This window comes from Passer domesticus, chromosome 5 (assembly GCF_036417665.1).
Source record: "Passer domesticus isolate bPasDom1 chromosome 5, bPasDom1.hap1, whole genome shotgun sequence".
In the NCBI taxonomy this organism is placed as follows: Eukaryota; Metazoa; Chordata; class Aves; order Passeriformes; family Passeridae; genus Passer; species Passer domesticus.
Window position 1 is genome coordinate 13,666,500 of NC_087478.1, and position 20,621 is coordinate 13,687,120.

General features: G+C 44.0%; 1 protein-coding gene across 1 annotated transcript in view; it reads left to right on the forward strand.

Moving 5' to 3' along the window:
- Nucleotides 1-7,058: 7,058 nt before the first annotated feature.
- The window catches only part of SLC2A13 (solute carrier family 2 member 13), a 139,472-nt gene continuing 125,909 nt past the window's right edge, over nucleotides 7,059-20,621 (forward strand). Inside the window, exon 1 of the mRNA XM_064422064.1 lies at nucleotides 7,059-7,911. Coding sequence (XP_064278134.1) covers nucleotides 7,365-7,911 — 547 coding nt within the window. The 5' untranslated portion in view covers nucleotides 7,059-7,364. The remainder of the gene's footprint in view (nucleotides 7,912-20,621) is intronic.

Here is a 20,621-nt window from a genome sequence, read left to right on the forward strand (position 1 = left end):
CAGATTTTAATACTTAGAGCAGAACAAAATAGATTAAAAAACACCCATACAGCTACATTGGTGGAAATAGGACTTTTGAAGAGAAAGAAATAAGCAAGGAAGCAATTACAAATGACAGTGTGCTGCAGCTACATCCTCTTTCCCAGCAATGGAAAGTGCTGATTTTCAATTTCCATGTCCCAGTATGATGCCTGGCATGTGTCAGTCAGCTTTAGGCACTCTCTGAATGTATTTTGCCTCTGTACAGAGAAATCACATGGTACAATTTCCTTCTCAAAGTTGCCTATCCCTCATGCCTATCCCTCTCAGAAAAAATCCCACTAAACAAGTTTTGATGGATTCATAGTCTGTCAGATCCAAAGGGCCGACCAACTTAATGAGTCAGTGACTGGATTCTTCCTGGTCTGATTCCATTTTCATTTCCAAACTCAGAAAAAGCACTTCTGTACAGTGTTCTGCGCTGAGGCAATGCAGTGTCAGGGCTGGCAGCAAAGCCGGCTTTTAACCTGCAGCTTACAGAATATGGCTTCCATTTCTTGGAACTTTAATTTGATGGAAATACTTTGCATTGTTGACGTGAGAGTTTATAAAGTAGCGAATTCATACCAGATCAGATGCTACTTTTCCAGGGATGGAGAATAGCATTTAGTCATAAATAAACCTGAAAGCCTGATTTATTTTTCATTAAATGATAGACAACAGATGTTCTGGTCTTACATGATCTGTAGGATTTGGTTTAGAAGTACTGTCCACCTTTTATGGAAATGGGCTCTCATAAATAAAATTTGTTTAGTGAACAATAGAATGAAGGAGGTTTGGACCAAAATTAATTGGTGTGCATGTAATTCTCTTCTTCCTGTATATGTCTTCCATGTACACCAGATGCTAGGTGTGTGCTGGAATAGAGCATTACTCTGTTTCCAGAAATCTGAACTGACTGAGAGCCTGTTGTTATTCTGGGCTTACCTGCAGCACTTGAGGAGGTTTCTGTTTGGCAGAGAAGCAGCTCTGTGTGGGCGTACATCTGTTTGAAGATACAGTGTATGAAGAGCATTCCTGGTACCCCTGGAATCTCATGGGTAGTGTTGTGCCAAGTCCTCGAGTCTCATGCTGCCAGATGTTGTAACTAAGTAATTATAACTTGTACAGGGTAATAATGACCTCATAAGGATTGTAAACTGGCAAAGCATCTTTGCAAGTACACAAATGTAAAAAATCCAAATTGTGCAATGATAAAAGTCTGCATCCCAATCCACCTCCACTCCCCATTTTGCACTGCCACTGGCTTTTAGCATGTGTTGGGCCCTGAATTTTAGAGCAATGTATTTAAATGCACAGCCTGACCCTCACCCCTGGACACCTGCACAGATAACAGTGCACAACTCTCCATTTCATGGCTGCAGACACAGCCATTGGGGCACACTGGATTTAGCAGCACGTTTTCACATGTGTTGCTGCTGCCTGTACCAGAGACTGTTTCAACCAAATCTCTTTAAATCTTTCTTTTGACAGCCAAAGGAAAGCCAGAAAGGAACTGTTCTCCTGCCAAAAACTGAGTCCCTGCTCTAAAGCACAAAAAGTTTTATATTTTAAAAATAGAGAAATGTGCTTCTTACAATTGCATTTTCAATAGGACTGAAGTGGGTTTGCTGGAATTTGTATTTATAGAAAGAAAGAGAGTGAAATTATGCAAACTGTGAGCTCAGATGGTTACTGTGGTAAAGTTACCTGTGATTGAAACAGCCTGTGATGTGATGTGATGTCTTAGCAGCCTTAGCTGTACTGTGCCACTCTGCCAGGCAAAGAATGCTTCATCTCTCAGTTTGTCAGCCTCTTTCTGCTATCAGCCATCATCCATACCCTTCTCCAGTGCTAAGGGTTGTAACTCTTCCTATTTTTTAAGCAATTTGTCTCTTAACACTTGACCAGTAGGATTAAATACATGGCGCCAGTACACTCCTTATTTATAAATTCTGATGCTACTTTCATTTTGAAAGGATTTTACAGAGGAGGTCAATAGTGATGTCCCAGTTTACAGCTTCAGATAACTGCAGTAGAAGGTAAACAACAGGCTAAAAGTCTCACTGCCGACCAGGACACTCAGGAATAAGAGTACCATATAGCAGCATCCAGTCAGGGAGAGGTTGGGTCTATGAGAGATGACTTGTGTTGAGATCTTGGAGAAGGATCTAATCAGGATCTGTACATATAAATGAGAACCCAAATCAAACATTGGAAGGATTACAAACAACTAAACTGTATTGAGAACTCAGAGATAGGCACATTCAGATAAATGAATGACTCTGTCAAGATAGAGAAAATGGCTGGAGAAGGAATGTTATATGGGGACCAGCAAACTATAGAATGTATCTGAAAGTGCCTTCTTTCCAAAGAGACCAAACAACATGGTAGTAGGATGAAGTCTGGAATAAAAGGAAGTCTTATAGCAATACACTGCTTATTTCAAATAGTTTCTAAACTATTTTCAGATCCTGTTTTCCTCTTTTAGAGAATTCCTTACAGTCTCAATGTTATATTACCCCTACATACCTGAAAACTCAACAAACTGGTGTGATCATGGGTCAGGGTTTGTGTCTTCTTAGCAGGAAGAAATAATTTTAGTAAAAAGTTGTACCCCACCATGGCACACTGATAATGTAAAATTCTATGTACAGAAGAGGTTTATGAACCTTGAGACTTCAAGCAAACTTAACTTGTAAGAAAAGGTTATGTCATTGCTTTTCCAAGGTTTCAGACATTATATAAGCTGCTGTTATAAGCTGTATTTGCTGATATATTTTTTGCATATTCAGCTAGGTGATTTCCCTCAGCCCAGCACAGTAGTATTTCTCAACTCATACAGCAACTCTGTTTGGCAAAATATTGTGGCAAAATAATTGACTATCAAAGCAGCATCAGAGTTTAAGTCATCATAACAGTAACAAACAAGAAATTATGAGCTTAAAATCAAAAGGGGTTGGACAGTGTATTGCTGAAACCCACATGAGGCTAAAGACCTCATGCCCACTCCCACAGTACCAACAGAGATGGGAAGAATTCTTGGTTTGAGGATTTGCTCCTTGTAGTCTCTCTTTTTTTTTTTCCGTGAAACTAGTTTTACTTAAATAATATAACCATCATTGATAAAGGTGACCTTCTTTTGCCACAGAATCACATAATTTTCTGCCTCACTGCCTCACTGTTTGTCTAGCCCCACAGCTCTTACATTCTTGTCTGCACATCATCCCAATTTCCTTTAAGAATCCATCTTTTCCCTATTGAACCTATAATCTTCTTGAGAGGTGAGAAAGAGATTTCCTGGGTCCTGACTCCTGGCCTGAAGCAAATCCATGAATCTGGCCTCCCACTTGCTGGGTGAAGCTACTGGCCACCAGACTATCACACAACAGACCTAGAGCATCTCTGTGAATCTTGGCTGGAGATTTCAGCACTCATCCACCCACTTATGAGTGTCTGCAAAGACAGGAGCTTACTCCCCTGTTCTGGTCTGGCAGAGTTCTGGGCACATGTAAAAAGTCTTCAGTAATTTTCTGGAAGACATTTTCTGATGTATGCCATGTATCAACAACATAAAAACAGTAAAATCTTGTGATTATTCCTGCTCTTTATGAAACGCAAAACTGAGCTTTTGAAAGCTGGACAAGTTCTTTGATCTACTTCACAACATCCTGGCAAACAATTGTGCAAACACACCTTAACGAGACAATGAGAAAGTGCTGTGAATCTAAACAGTGTTTCAATTAAATATTCAATCTCTTGAAAGCATAACATCATACCTAAAATCCACTCAAATCCTTCTTTGAATCTGATGTCCTGTTTTAGATTACTGATCATACCTACTGCATTTTCAATTAATGTGAAATAATTTATAAGTCAGCTTTTATCATGAAATGCAGTACTATAGAGAGATGATCTCAATAATGAAAATCTACAAACCAAACAAATCCTCTATCTTTCTCATGAAGTCAGTCTTCTCTGTAATGCATCTCACAGCTGAACTTTTTTTTTGTCTTTCTTCAGGGGATCCTTTTAAGAGAGAATCTTGACAGCATGATCTGATGAGAAATTATGTCTGTTTGTGCTTGTGTTGGGCCATCAATTGAAAAAAAATAAAAGCTTTTTGTTAGCTCTCTTGAGTCTCTATTAACTGCAACACACAGAATGCCTCCAGCATCTGCGGTGGCTATTAAAAAGACAGGTTGTTTTTGTGACAGCCAGCTGTTGTGACAGTATTCTGTAAAAGCATTCCTTCTAGCTGGCGAGGGATTTGGTGTGAACGTTTTCTGTTTCATGCACTGTGTCCCACATTTTTATTTGGGGCTTACATAAAAAAAAAAACCTAGTGAGTGTTGTGCTTGTTAGGCAAGTCTGGAGACTTCTGGAAGATTACAGCTTCCCTCCTGCTTGTGCTGTAGAAATGTAAGCCAGTCTGCTCATGGAGAGCTGCTGGACCTGAGGGGACAGTTCCTGGTAGCCCACCTATTGGATCAAGGGAAGATGGTTGATGTAAACTTTTTGGATTTCAGTAAAGCTTTTGATACTGTCTCTCATAATATCCTTCTGGACAAAATGTCCAGCATTCAGCAGTTCAACCAGGGAAAGTGCCAGATTCTGCACCTCGGATGGGGCAACCCTGGATGTATGGACAGACTGGAGAATGAGAGGCTGGAGAGCAGTGCCACACAAAAGGACTGGGGGATCCTGGTCAGTGGAAAGTTGAATATGACTTAGCATTCCCTGGCAGCCAGGAGGGCCAGGCCCATATCCAGGGGGCATCAGGCACAGCATCACCAGCTGGGCAAGGGACGGGATTGTCCTGCTCTGCTCTGCACTGGGGCGGCCTCATCTCGAGTGCTGGGGGCCACTTTGGGCCCCACAATATAAAAAAGACATTAAACTATTAGAGAGTGTCTAAAGATGGTGAAGGACCTTGAGGAGAAGCCATGTGAGCAGTGGCTGAGGTCACTTGGTCTGTTCAGCCTGGAGGAGACTGAGGGGAGACCTCACTCAGTTACAGCTTCCTCATGAGGGGAAGAGGAGGGGCAGGCACTGATCTCTTCTCTGTGGTGACAGTGACAGGACCTGAGGGAATGGCCTGAAGTTGTGCAGGGGAGGTTTAGGATATTGGAAAAAGGTTTTTACCCCAGAGGGTGGCTGGGCACTGGAACAGCTCCCCAGGGCAGTGGTCACAGCGCCAGCCTGACAGAATTCAAGGAGCGTTTGGACAATGCTCTCGGGCACATGGTGTGACTCTTGGGAATGGCGCTGTGCAGGGCTGGGAGTTGGGGTTCATGGTCCTGGTGGGTCCCTCCCAGCTCAGCACATTCTGTGATCCTGTGATAACTTCATTCCTGATGCTAGAACCTGGAACTGTTTCTTGCTTTAGTACTGGGTTGGCCCCTATTAGTCTTTACCAAAAGAAGGAATGCCTTGTGCCAATCATACCATTACCCAAATATTGACTAAAAATAACTGAATGTTAACATGCATTTAATTATTACCTAGTTCAGGCTTCTCCCATGCTCAAACATGCGAGCTGACCTATTGTATTTAGAAATCCACTGTCACATGTGTCTCTAACTGGATTATCTATATAGACATTATTATACTCTACTATAATTCATTTTTGTAACTACAGCTCAGTATTATATTTAGTTGGTATTATCTGGACCAGTATCAGTATGTCCCAGCTTGCTTTGAGGCAGAGGCAAATCACCAAAGAGGCTGTGTGCAGCTGGCCATGTTGGACTTTGCTCCCTCTTCTAATTTTTAAATTCACATGGCTATGACTAGTACTGCTCACAGGGTGTGGGCTGGTAATTGATCCAGCTAATTACCAAAATTCTCTGGGTACTGGCTGGCCTCATTATGAGAATCTCTACAGAAGACAGTTAAGTCAGTAGGAAAAATTTTGTTTTATCCATATACATGCCAATATACAAGAAGTACAAATTATAATATTGTGATGACATTTCCCAAAAAATGCATTGCATCTGGAAGGCCCTTCTATGCACACTGCCATAATGCTTGCCTGGGTCCTCCTGGAGCTGGGCACCTCTCCCTGCTGACAGGATCTGCCAGGCTCTGCATCTCGGTGAAAAATCCCCAAAACCACTGTTTAAAGGTGGAATTAGCAAAACACAATGCTCTACTTCTCGAACACGAGAACAAGCTCCAGACTCTGCTCCTACATGGTAAGACACCTGTCCCCCTCTGAACAACAGCTGGCATTTTCCCTTTTTATTTGGAACAGGATCGCAGAATTGTTGGGGCTGGAAGGGACCTCTGGAGATCATTCAACGCCCCTGCTAAGACAGGGTTACCTAGAGCCGGTTACACAGGAACACCAGGAAAACTAGGGGTGTTTTCAGCGTCTCCAGGGAGCGAGGGGTTCCAGGGCAGGTGGTTTCGGGGCTCTGGCAGCAGCGCGGCCGCAGCTCCCCGCACAGCGCAGGGCCGGGGGCGGGCGGGCTCCCTCAGAGCCCCGCCAGCGACCGCCAAGGGCTTTTCGGAGCCCCAGGGCCCTTCCTGTTCAACACCCCGAAAAGAGGGAGAGCAGGGGAGGTCGGGACAATCAATCGACACTAACGATCTGAAATGGTCCTCGCCACTGGACTGAGAGCCCGGAGATCCCAGCAGTGAAAACCCGCTACTTCCGTGCCCAGCCAGTGTCGCCCAGCGCTTCAGAGAATGACAAACGCGGAACGCTGTCTCCGTTCAAACGACCCAGTTATTAAATCAACTGCGACCCTTACGCGCGCCCGGCACCCGGACAGCGCTCCCGGAAACCGCGCGGGGGCAGGCGGGCAGCCCCGGCCGGCGGCCCCTGCACCTCGTGCAGACGGGGGCTGCCAGCGGGAACAGCTCCGCGGGCTCGGGGACCGGCCCCCGGGCTTGCCTGCGCCCACCCGCCCAGGGCTCCCTTCCCGGCTTCCATCCCGACTTCCTTCCCGGCCCCAGCGCACACCTCCAGCGAGCGAGCGCGGCGGGGGCGCTCCGTGCGCAGGCGCTCCGGGCCGCGCCTGCCCCGTACCGCGAGCGGCGGGGGGGCGGCCGAGCCCGCCCCTGCGCCCGCCGGGCCGCGCTCGGCGCTGTCCCCGCCTGCCTCCGCCTCCAGCTCCGCCCGAGCGCTGGGAGCGGCGGCAACTTCCCCTCAAGTCCGCCCGGCGGCGGGGGGGACGATGCGACCCAGCTGAGCGCGGCCCGAGAGGGGCGGGCGCGCTGAGGACGGGCAGCGTCGGCAGCAGCGGCAGCCCCGCCGCCCTAGTCTGAGTAGCCCGGCAGCCGCCCGCCTCAGCCCCCTGCCCTCCCCCGGTCGGGGCGGGAGCCGCCGCGGCCGTCCCATGTCCCGCAAGGCCAGCGATAATGTGGAGTACACGCTGCGGAGCCTGAGCAACCTGATGGGCGAGAAGAGGCGGCGGCAGGCGGACGGGTCCGCCGGCTCGGGCGCGGCGGCGGGCGAGCGGAGCCTCATCGCCGCCGAGTCCTGTTCCAGCCTCAACAGCGCGGCGTCGGGCGCAGAGCTGGAGCGGGCGGCGCGGCGCCAGTTCCAGCAGGACGAGACCCCCGGCTTCGTCTACGTGGTGTCGGTCTTCTCCGCCCTGGGGGGCTTCCTCTTCGGCTACGACACCGGCGTGGTGTCGGGGGCGCTGCTCCTCCTCAAGAGGGAGCTCAACCTGGACGCGCTCTGGCAGGAGCTGCTCGTCTCCAGCACGGTGGGCGCCGCCGCCCTGTCCGCCCTGGCCGGCGGCGTCCTGAACGGGCTGTGCGGCCGGCGGCCCTGCATCCTGCTGGCCAGCGGCCTCTTCACGGCGGGGTCCGGCGTGCTGGCCGCCGCCCGCGACAAGGAGACGCTGCTGGCGGGACGCGTGGTGGTGGGGCTGGGCATCGGTGAGTGCCGCACCGCCCGCCCGGCTCCCTCTCCCGCGGGGACCCGGCTCTTGCCCGGCGGGGGCAGCGCTCCCCCGGGGCAGGTTTAACCGAGCCGGGAATCGCCCGTCCCTGCACGCCCGCAAACGCCTTGCGGTGAAGCAGAGGGCGGAGTAGTGCCGGAGTGCCCGAGGCTGGGGAGCTGGCGAGGGGAGCGCTTGGCTGAGCGAGGTCCGGGGCGGGGTCCCACGGCCGTGGCAGCGCGGTGTGCAAGGGGACGGGGTGTGTGTGCTTGCCCTCTTCGCTTTTATTACAGGTGGTGTAGTCCTGCCCCGTTGCTGTGAGAGTTGCCTGTTTTCTGTACGAGGGGAATGGTCTCGCATCCTTTCTGCGGGTTCATGTTTAGGGTGGTCTGCCGGAGTCGGCACCGCACGCCGCAGGCTGTGCATTTGAGGGGGCTCTGGGAAGTCAGGGGCGAGGAGATCATGCCTGTCTTTCTGAACTGTGAATACCTCTCTACTCCCCGCATAGCTTTACTTGGGCACTGAAGGAATGCCTCCGGGGCAAAATAAAGGTGGTAAATCTCCCTGGTCTGAATAAGTTAGCGCTTGCTTTGGAAGGCTTTGGATTTCGTTAATGATACACTGAACGTGAGTTGCTGCTCTTTGTTTGCCTTCCTATATGGGTTGCAGGCAGTGGGTTCTCGTAAAACTTTGTAGTTGTCCCAAGGAACTTGCAGTGATGAGGACTGTTTTCTCTGACCTATGAGACTGGTTTTTGTGCTGACTGTATCCTAAATAGCCTTCAAGTTTGAGTTGCTCTTCAGCTTCAGCTGCCGTCCTATCTGGCAGTAATTGAATTATACTCATCATCTAAGATGGGCTGTAAGAGGTTAATCAGAGTTCTTGGACTATAGTAGGTATAATCTTGCATCCCTTTCTATCTGAAAGCACAAGGACAAATTGAGAACTAAGATTGTTTTCATCTGTGTAGAAAAGTTATGTTTTTTAGCCATTGGATAATTTCCTGAGTCCTCGGGCTTGTTATAGACACACTTTCTCTGATGCAAATCGTGGCCTTATTAAGGAAGAAAAGTTAGTGAGTCATAATAAGGGCTGTCAGAAATAAAATTGTCTCCATCCATGAAAGGGCTCATGCTGGTTTTCCCATACAGAAACATCTTTGGGTTGCAGTTTTCCTACCTCAAGTTGGATGGTTCTTTTTTTATTTTTTCTTTTGAATGCTACCTCTCTGCATGTTTGCTGTCTTTTCAGGACTTCCCACTGCAGAATGTTGATAATATTGGTCATAGAGTTCAGGAGGCAAAACTAAATTTGACTGTGAGATTGCATGGGTAACAGGAATTTTGATGGCAAGGTGTAGTACATATATTTAGTGGTAGATAACAAAAATACCAAATGTGATGTCTTTCTGTGTTTGTAAAGCTTGTCATGTTCCTTTACTGTAACTGATTGCAATGACAACTTTAGGGGCTGTAGAGAAATGAAATGGATGGATGGTTTGCTTGACTTCTGTGTGTGTGTTTCTTAGAGAGCTACATAGACATATTGGAATTGTCTGACAGTAGTGCCAATAAGTGCTATTCAAATTGTTGGCGAGATATGAGACCTGGGACTTAATATAATCAATAAATAAGCAGAAATGAAAACTAGGAGCCCTGGATCTCTTGTGTGCCCTGGGGAGAGCAATCTTTCTTTGGCCTCTGTCCACATCAGGGTCAGAGGTGTGGTTCTGTTGGGACTCTGGAGAGCTGAAGTAAGAAAGGAGAAATGTTCTGAGGATTTTGGAGCACAAATACAATAATTTGTGTTTTAAAAATGTGATGTTTTTGCTTTTTTTTTTTTTTAATCACTGACTGCTCTTCTTTATGTGATGTAGCGTAGGGCCAGAAACAAAGCTTTACCTCAAATTGCTGTGACTGAAGCATGACAAGAAACTCCAGGAATTGCAGAGTCCAGTCGTAACACAGTTGGTTTTACAAAAGAAAAAACCTGTTGTGGTTCAAAGCTGTTCTCATATAACAAACTAGAACAGTTTCTACATTAAATCCTCCACCAGAGGGAGCCTGGATAATTTCATGAAGGCATTAGAAATTGGTGGAAGTTTTTTCTTCCCTTTCATTTCTTGAAGAATTCTGACTATCATTTTACTGCCCAAAGTGGGCCAGAGCTTCCTAGTGTTGGTGAGAGAAGTCTTTTTAGCAGTGTGACATTTCAGCAGTAATACAAACTGCTAGAATGTGAGGGTGCAGTGCTGTAGTGTTACAAATGCTTTCCTACCTGAAAACCAGTAAAAAACTTCTTAACTGTGTGTAATTTTATAAATTTCTTAGGTATCTTTCCTGTAGCTCTCTGCAAATTGCCCATCAAAAGATCTCCAGATATATGTGGGTGTTTTTGCATTTACTAAGTGAATTACTGTGTTATGATCAGTACTGTGGTGCTGTAAAAGCAGATGTGGTGATGTTCCTTCTGCCCTTGCTGGTTGCAGGGTAGATCAGTGTTAATTTTGTCTGTGTGAGAAAATGGCTATTTTTCTTGTGACTGTGATTTATAAAGGAATAAAGTTAAACTTTCAAGGATGAAAACCAGAGGATATATGCTGAAATGAGGAACATCTCTCATTTGCCTGTCTTGTCCATTTTTTACCATTTTCTTTAGACCTGTTTTGAAATGGAAAAAACTGTCCTTTGTCTACAGCCGTTACAGAATGAGATGTTTCTGGAAATAAAGACTTTCTCTCAAGGACAAGCCTAAAACTTCTTTTATTGTAAATGTTGAATAGATTTTTGTGGTGGAAACAGTTATGTTCCCTTTCTGTCCCACTTCCCACAGTATTAATACAAAATACAGAGAATTCATAAAAAGAGAAAACATGTTCAGCATGAGCTTAGAATGTCCTTAGATCTTTTCAGATCTCAATTTCTAAATGCATAGTTCATGACAGTTCCAGACTAAATGGCTTAAGAACAAGGTTATGGCTGTTATTCCCTCCCACCTGCCCATTTCCAAGCACTTCTGGTGCCCTGGACTCTTTAGGAGTTTGTCTGAGCCAGATGTCAACAATGCAACACTTGGACACATATTCATTACAGCAAATGGGGGCAAAATCCAAACATTTAGGAAATTGGATTGCATGTGCTTGGTAACACTTATTGTGATCATGGCTAGGTAAAGAAGTCACTGGTACAAAGTGTGTTTGGACCTTTGGCATCTGATAATGGTGAAGGCCTCCTCCTGTTGTGTTGGCTGCTGTAGTTTGGCTGCTGTGCTTGACAGGAAAGCTGGATTCTTCACTTGGCTCGTATTTGGTCTGTCCCAAAGCCTGAGGTCAGGCCAAAACTGAAACAATAAAAGCAAGAACCAGGCGTGACTGGAGATGAGAGTTATTTCTACTGAAAACTTGCTGTCTTGAGAAGGAAGGCAAAGAGTGGGAAGAGTAATCACTGGGGCTAAACCAGAGACCAGAGAGGATAATAATAAACAGCCATGTTTGCAGAATCACTTCTTTCTTAGGCTGTGATCAGTCCAGTGTCCTAATTTACCTGAACCCATTGGCCATGGTTTGCCAACAGCTTGTCTGTCTGCAGTGGGAGTTGTTTATCCTCCTGTCATCTGGGGATGCTGAAGGTTTTGAGCTTACAGCTGGTGTAGGTGGGTGTTGGCATGGTGCTTCAGCTGTTCAGGTTACTTTTTCAAGAGTACTTGCTACCACCTGTGGAAGGAAAGCAGTTTGAGCAGGGTTCAGGAAGTGACAGCATTAAGCTTGCTTCTCCTTAGCTGATCTTTGTCTTGATATACAATCATTAGCTGGATAATTAGATACTCCTGTCTTGTTTGGCATGCAGAATAAATGGTGCTCAATTAATGATCAGCTTTTCAGGGTTTTGTTTTTATGCTCAATGTGTGGCTTAGGCATTACTTAATGCACACATTACCCAAGCTCCCATGAAAGCAGAGTTACTAGGATTACAGTATGTGTGTGTTAGTGAGTCTGCAGTGCAATGGGGACCTGTCTGGTTAGGTGCCTTATCTTCCTGTGTCTCATACATGAGGTTTCTAAGCAATGTAAGCCTACTGCTCAGTGCTTGTTTTGTGCTCAAAATGTCTCTAGTATTTTTTTTAAAGGCTATATTTGAATCTGACATATGTAGTGCTTCTGGTAGCATCTTTTGACTACATATGTAGGTCATTTTCTGAGCAGAGGAAGCAAGACTGTATACAGAATTAGGCAGGAGTGAAAAGTTCTGGCATATGGTCGTGGCTCCCCTGGTGGGGTTGGCTTCTATTGACAATAAGGTTCAATGCCAAATGACAAAAATAACCAAATTTATCCAAAGGACTTGCATTGTGTACTACAAACTCTGTATGATATTTGAAGTAGTTAAATAAAGGTCTGCCATATAATCTTGACTACTAGATATGCTGTGGAAATACTAGAAAATAAGTGGTATGGCATGTTGCCTGTGAAAGGTTAGGATATGTGTGCTGGTTTTTATTACTAGGTTTTTTTGGGGGGGTTCCTTTTTTTTTTTTTTTAATATGACTGAGCTTTTCCAGGTATTTTTAGTGTATTTTTATCTTGGAGAACCAGATTAATTTTCTCATCCTGTCTCAGCAATCTGATATGGGAAGCTCTGAAGCTTCAGTCTATTTTTATAACTGAGTGTCCACCAGCTTTTTTAAAAGGAGTTTATACCTTGGTACACTTTGGAGTCACCCTCAACCCCCAAATATGCTGTGCTGCTTCTGACAGATGCTTGTAATTTTCAGTCCAGAGGTTCATAGGCTATTTTTACCTCTGGAGACAGTGGTTTGTTAGTATAAGCTGGCAGTAGGGATGGAGACAAATTTCTGGGTTGTTGCAATTGATTCTTGTGCTGTCACTGCCCACAGATGGTCACCCAAGCTTCCAGGATCTAAAGGTACTGACATGACACTGTGTGCGCTCAGGATTGAATCTCTCTATCTTAAGAGCTTAATCTATTCTTGAGCATCTGGAAGGATACATTGGCTTCTGATTGGAGCTGAAATCTTTCAGGGTACCAGGATTAATTTAAGATTAAAAACTGTATCTTTTTAAGTCCTTTAATTTTGTGTGCCTTGGACAGGATACACAGTTCTATGCTCAGTTCACTGTCACGTCAATAAGCACTGACTCCATTAATGTTTTGTCTGATGGTATAATACAAAAAACAGCAATTTGCACAGGAAAGTTGCTACCTTATATTCAGTGACTATTTCAGAATAAAACATTAAGTACACAAAATTATCTAAGAGAATTTTTGGATTTTTGATTCTTCTGGACACTCCTTAAAGTCATAAGGGAGCTGTTTTGGCCTTTTTGCTATTTTTTTTAAATTAACTTAAGAAAGAAATTAATTCCCATAGTTCATACACCTTGAATTTGTTTTCTGTCTTTAAAACATGGGAATTTTTCTAAGATAATTTTCCCTGTACTTGGTCAAACTGTTCTATTAAAACAATCCCTGTTGGATTATAAGTATCTTTGTTTATTTTGGAAAAATATAGAAAGCATCCATTTCATAGATGACATAAAATTGAAATTATGGTCTTCTTATTCCTGATAAAAAGGCAACTTGAAGGAAGCAAGAAAAAACGAGTGTTTTCTTACCTTGAAAAATTCATGTGGGCATTGTAGGTGGGCTTATTTTCAGAATGCTTTGTTTGCTACAGGAACAGGAGACCAGTGGCATACACTTACTGTGAGTTGGAGACAGCAAATTGTTCAGCTGGAACTCTTGGGTCTGAGTGACTTGTCTGGCTGAAGTTTGCAGCAGTCCTGTCAGCAGAGTCACAAGTCAGGATATCTGAGGACAGTCCAGGCAGCACATTTGAGGTGCTGGCTGCTGTCTCGTGCTGTGCACTGTCAGAACTGGCACTTAATTTTTGTCTGAGCATGCTAGTCTGTACTTTGCCAATTGTATCCTGAGAAGCAATGAAAAAAATGAATCACTGAAAAGGAGGTGCTGAAAAGAAGAGGTCTTTTAAATTATGTTTTTCCTTATCTCATTATTAGTAGACTTCATGATTAATTACAGCAGATTTATGCTTTTAAGTGGAGTTTTATAGAATATATCCTATTTTAAAATACATTAATTTCTTTTAAAAGTAGTATTTTAAGACTCTTAGGGATTATTACATTGAAATATGGCAAGGTTTTGGGTTGCAAGTCCTACAGAAGTCCTGAAAATTGGTGATTTTTACTTAATATGGTTGGAGTCAAAGTGAGAAACTGTGGCTGTGTGGCATGCTGGCACCACAGAGGAATAATGGGCCTGATGAATAGCTTTGTTTGCAAAATTGCTTTATGGGTCTTCATCAGTGGGCTTTCACACCTGACCTGTACAATCAGTGTTTCTGGTGTGAAGCTTGTGAAGAGCGTGGGTCTGCGCTGAGCTGCTGGAAGCCTGAAACCAGTGACTGATGAACATCAGGAGGGCAGAGTTCCACCTTTGGGCTTCTCTTTGCAATGATTATGCCTGTGAACAAGTATCAAGAGAAGCAGTTGTTATCTCTGTTGTACAGATCTTGGGTAACATGGCTCTGAATAAGTCTGGAACCATTTGATTACTTTAGCTAAACTCTGTAAGTCTTTTAATGCAACTTAGGTGCAAACTCTTCTAAAATGTATTTTGCACATGATAGTTGTGGAAATGAAGGTTTAAAAGCACACGTTCCTGTACTTTCCATTTCTGACCTTCCTCTGATTTGTTGTCAGATTTAGACTGGTTTTGTAAAGGATTTATTCAAAGTAAATGCGTGTTCTGAAGGGGATTTTTCATAGGTGGTTTCTTATTTTGGCTTTTTATCTACCCAGTCACTGAACTTAGGTTTCTTAGCTCAGACAGTCTGTCCCTCCTTCCTTCACAAGTCCCTTCCAGACATGCTGCTGGCACAGATGAAATGCCACACAGTGACCCCAGAGCCCTCTCCCCCCCATCTAGCTGGCTGTGGATGGGCCACAACACACTTTCAGCCATGGGGTTGGCCAATGTGTTCCCTCTAGGTTTGGTCTCTTACTCAGCTGAACAGTAAGGGTGTCTGCCTCTTCTGCAGTTGGGGACAGACCTCCTTTTGTGTTCCTTTCAAACTGCAGATTCTTGTTTGAAGTCCACGTGTGCCCTAGGGATTGCACCTGGCTTGACTTTCTTTGGACTTCTGCCATCATTTCATATGGGTGTGTGCTAGTGAGCTCAGACACTGAAGCAGTTGTGTAAATTTAATAAATAAAAAAGAGGTGTGTGTTTATTGATAAATGCAACTTTCTGCCTTTACGTTGGGCTTGTCCTTTAGTTGTCACTCAGGGGTTTTCCCCCCTCCTCTGTAGATGGGTTTTTTTAGTTGTGTGTATTCAGGAGTTGTCAACCCAGCTTCTCTGCCTGAACTTTTCTTCCACTCTCCTCCTTGATTTTTACAGTGTAATTCAGCAAGGGAGCAGCTCTCTGGAGGAGGTTTGTCCTCTGGCTAATCTGAATGGCTCCTTGGTTCTCATTAGAGCTGATGTTTTCCAGGACCACCTGGCACTGACCTTAAGGTTCATCCTTTGTGAGTGTTCTACAGCAACAAGCATACTCTACTTCTACTCCCAAGTGACAAGATAACTTCCAGCCAAAAAAATTTTCCAGGCAGTGTGGAGAGCCACAGGAATACCTGATGTTTTTAGCACATGGGCTGTCAGATGCTGCAAGGCTGAACAGTCTTCAGGGAGAAGTAAGGATTCCCTTTCTTCTCCCTGAAGGCCTGTGACAATTGCTTCAAGCATCAGTTCTAGAACTTTCTGGTCTCTTTTCAAGACTGTGTTTGGATAGGTCTGAGTTCCACAAGTCTCATCTCAAGTGGTGGTTTTGAGGAGCTCTCTAATCTAATGAGCAGCCAGCCAAGCACATACAGCTGCATGCTCAGTTGTCTCTGAGGCAGGAGTGGTTGTCAATCTCCAGATGACAGACACAAAATCAGGAGATGCCAGAAATGGTGGAGAACTTGCTATGTAAACAAAAATGTGTAGCTAAAATTATAGTTACCTTGACATCATGCATATTTTCATAGTCTAGACAAAATTAAATAGTTCTAGAATCTTGGTACCATAAGTGGAAGCCTTATGGCAAGAGTTTTCAAGCCTTTTCCCAGAAGTGGGAGTTTCTGCAGGCTAACCTGCAGAAACAAGAAGTAACAGCCCTTTTGTTTCCCTTTTCATTTATTTAGGAGCCTCATATACATGGTCTTCTGTACTGTTGCTTCCCTTGAAGGGGAAGCAAAACCCGTGATTGTGGTTTTAATGTGTCTGTGCATATAATCACTTTGGAGAAAGATCGTTTTCCAGCAGCTGGAAGTATTAGATATGTGTTTGTGTTTAGCCACAGTTCTTCTACTTAGCTGCCTTTCTCTGGAAATACAGGGGCATGCATTCTAAGTTGGAAAGAGCAGAAGAACCTGCCTGGGGTTACACAGGTTGTATTGCCCATGTTGTAGGGTGTATGGCCTTGTAAATAAGGGATGTGTTCTGTGTGTGCTGCTCTGAGAAACATCTACTGAATTGATTGCTGGCATGTGCAGTGGAAGAAGCTTTTTAATTTCTGTTTGCTCATAAGAAATGCTCTCGTAGTCCTTCTCCTAAATACTTTTTCTTTGCAAGAACCCTACAAAGACTTGACCAATCTTCCTTTCTTAGTAACACTGGATAGTTCTCTAGGTATGTTTTTGTAGTTTTAGCACTCCTGCTCTTGGTTCACCAGATAAGAACTTTGAACTTAGGCCTCCTTGAAGGCACCAGTAATTTGAACTTTAAATCCATCTTGAACTGACTACACTTCTAATAAATGGGTGGATGTCAAAAGTTTTGCATTGGGTTGTTTGTTCTTTTCTGGCTGTCTTCTTTCCTTCAAGTACAGAGTCATAAAAGCATGAAGGTGACCTTAGTGTCATTAAATAACGTCATGTTGTTAGGACTGATACGTTGCTGTCAGAGCAATGCCATTGTTCATAAGCCATCAATTACATTTTTTCTAATAGAAAAGTGAAATATTGGTAGTATTTGAATACTATAGCAATTGTCTTGATTCATGTCCTTCCTTGAGCTGTCTTCTGCAGTTCATCAGATCTTGCTTTTGCATTTCTCTCATTTCCAAGGGCAAGAGATGAGCAGATCTAGAAGTACTCCTCCTTTTCCCTAGTGTAGTTCCAGAGCAGACCTGCTGTGCCCAGAGGAGCAGGCAGAGGGGGGAGAGCACTGGTGCCATCCTGTTTTCGTGCCTTGTGGTGCAGTTTAGCTTCCAAAACAAGACCAGACCAGCTGGTGATGGGCAGCTCCTGTTTGCATCCCTCTGATTTCCTCCCTTAAATTACCATTCATTCTTGTTCAAAGCTTGTAGTGGTGCTACAATACTTGGAATCTGTGATTCTTTGGAGTTTTTAACTAATATTATGAAAATTCAAACACAGGTTTTGCAGCTCTAGTCTTGAAGGAACTTTCAGTACTTAACCTGGAAAAAATAGAGTTGTTGATTTACTCTGTTATTAGCTCACAAAGATTAGTAGGCAGTCAGGATTCAATAATTTCTTTAAGGAAGAGTTAGATGATCCTGATGCTGAATACAAGTAACTTCTGAGCATGTTGCAATTTTTTTCTCAGGCTTTTGTAGCATAGGTTTCACATTCCAGCTGTAAAAATTGTCCACATTCCAATTGTAAAAATTATCAGGAGTTATGAAAGGGAAAAAAAGGCTACTATCTTAAAAGTGCCTAAAGAAATTCAGAAGCAAAACCTCTTTATTGACGCTAATAAATATACTTAATAAAGTACTTATGAGATTTTTATAGGAAGAGTGGTAGATAACTAAATAAATTATGATGAAAGCCATGACAAGAAAGCTGGAACAACTTCAGCAATCTAGAAATATAACGAGCACAGAGCCTACATGAGGTGTTAGAGCCAAGGAATATTTTTACTGCCTCTTTGAACATCTTACTGGAGTGCAAGTAGGAACAAGGAGAGCTGGGAGCCTAAATTCTTGTATAGCTGGTGGAGGATGGTATACCAGAATCCGAAAGTCAGAGGACTCAAATCAGATTTAGTACTCCTTTTTTCAGTAGGTGATAGTAGGAAAGAAATACCCATTCTTGTGGCATTTTATGTATGTTTAAGGTTCAGGTCATTGTGCTTTATTTGCTGTTCCTAGTTGTATGAAGACCTGCTCTGCCTATTATTTTGAGCTTTTCTGCTTGTAGCTGCCTACCTGGGCAGTTTTGTTTACAAGGTTAAGGAGGTAAAAATCATAGTGACCCACCACTAAGTTCTTGCTCTCTGATTTGGTTAGTTAATTTTTTTGTAGTGTTGGTTGAAGCTCTGATGGAGAGTGTGGAGAGTCTAACATCTGAGGAAGGCAGTGTGGTGGTGGATAAACTGCCACAGGCTGAGCATGGAGGAAGTAGTGGATAAGTCCAAAGCTGTGTGTACTTTAAGCATGCACTTCAGCAGATGTTTGCATACAAGTGACCTTTTTTGTTTGTTCACAGGTCCTTGATTATTGGACTGTTGAGGTCAGTAGTAGCTATGTCAGCACAGGAATGGGGAATCTGCCTGAGGGGAAAAGGTAAGACTGGTTTTATTCACTATGGAGATCAGCTAAGTCTTTTGCCTGGTAGACTCCCTGCTCCTGCATTAATCATAGGTGCTGCTGACCTCACCAGTCCAATTCACATTGGAACAGCTTGGTACAAATGAAATCCAAAGCCACTTGGGCAATTGCAGGATCCTGAAAATAAAGTGGAAAAGGCTAAAATGTTGCACATAGACATTTATGATGTTTTACCCCAAAAATTCAATCACTGTGAGGATATTTTGAGCTTGTACTTGGGTCTGGTTTTGTCCTGTGTGTTGTTCTTTGTTAGGAGGAGAAATAAAGCACAGATCCTTCCTCTTGTAATGATTGACTGGTGTGTTCTTGGAAAAAAATCACTGATGCATTTAGCAGAAACGTGGGCACACACTGAGTAGAGCATTACCCAAATAATGTTAACTTTCCTTTAAGTGAGTGGGAATGTACTTTACTAAGTTCTTTGAAAATTTGGATGAGAAATCCAAAATCCTATTTATCATAAAATCGAACATTGGGTAGGGCACAATATTTGTTTGCACCTGTGTGGTCTGTATGATTTCCTCTGTGCATCTTGCCATCCTGCAGGTTTAGGGCTTCACTCTGCTCCTGACCTGTCTGCAGGTTTTATGGCTGGGGTACACAAAATATTATCATGTTCAACAGCCTGTGTGCTTCTGAAAAAGCTGGAGTTTCATGGCGTATTTTTTAGGTCATGCTTTGTTCTTTCACCTTCTGTTGTGTCTCTGATGGTGACTTCAGAATAAGAAGAGATGCTGTTTGTGTTTTGGCTTTGATTCTGCCTACTCTGTCCCCACCTACTCCTTCCCTGCATTCAGAAGCTGTCTGTTGAATCAGTCTGCAGGCCTCTTCCTGATTCAAAGTTAATTGCTTTCCTGACACCTATGTAATATCTGGGCTGTTAATCATTATCCTCTTAGATGTGGAGTGTTCCTTGCACAGGAGGAAACAGTACTCCAGGCTTGTTACACAGAGTGCAGAGAAGGCTTTTCCTCGTAGCTCAAGACCAGCAGTCCTGTCTCCTCTGTAATACCAGCTGGATCTTTAGCAGGATCTGAGCCACCTGTTTAGAACAGTTGTGCTTAATCTATTCCAAAGTTAATTCTCAGTAATTCACCTTGTAATGGTGAAACTTCTAAGGGACTGTGTGCATGTTTTCCAGTGTTCCTTGTCTAGAATATAAACATGCTTATGGTTGACTTAATAGAGCCTCTGCTTATATGCTCTCTTTAATCCCTGAGTATGGATTTGTATGTGTGGCTGTTTCAGATAGGTTGTTGGGGCATCAGTCTCCTTGGCAGTGTGCTGGCTGGATGAGGCTGAGCCTGGGCTGCCTGTTAGCCTATTGTCTCAGGCTTTGGTATTCATTCTGCTTTTTTCCCCTGAAGACTCTTCATGGGATACACGGAGTGGAACTGTGCTTGTGTGTTAAGTGTGATGGGGACTTCTTATGAACTACTTTGCTACAGTCAAATTAGTCAGTTTTTCAGTTTTGCTAGCTGCAATGGCTTCTTACCCCCAAATTTCTCCAGGGAATTTCATTTGGGCTGGGATGTAGGGAAATCAGTCCTTGCACTGGTGCATAGAAGATGGAACTGGGAGTGTGAGTGCTAAAGCAGCACTGTTTGAACCTCAGTAATCCATCTGCCATACTTGTCTTTCCTGGCCCATGTTGGTGAGAAATTATGTCTGATCCTGGCCTTCTTGGGAAGCAGGACAGCCACCTTGGGAAGCAGGAAGGAATGCAAACATCTGGAGAGTTCCCCATGTGCGTGTATGCACAGAAAGAGTTGAGTAATGAAATTAAATATATTAGGAGTTGATTGTATTTTTGTGGTGAGAAAAAAGCAGATTGAAGATGATTATGCAAGAGAATACTGTAAACCAAGTGTACAGATTTTCAGGATTAGTGTGTTTGAGACATTCTGCAGCTGTGCTCTGGAGGATGGGAGAAGATATAAAGAATGGCTTTGGGGTATGGGGCCATTCTTTCTGCTTTTAGTGGCTGATACTGCTGACAAATAGAAATACAAACCAAAGAACACTCAGAATAACTGTGAAAAGGAGACAGAGT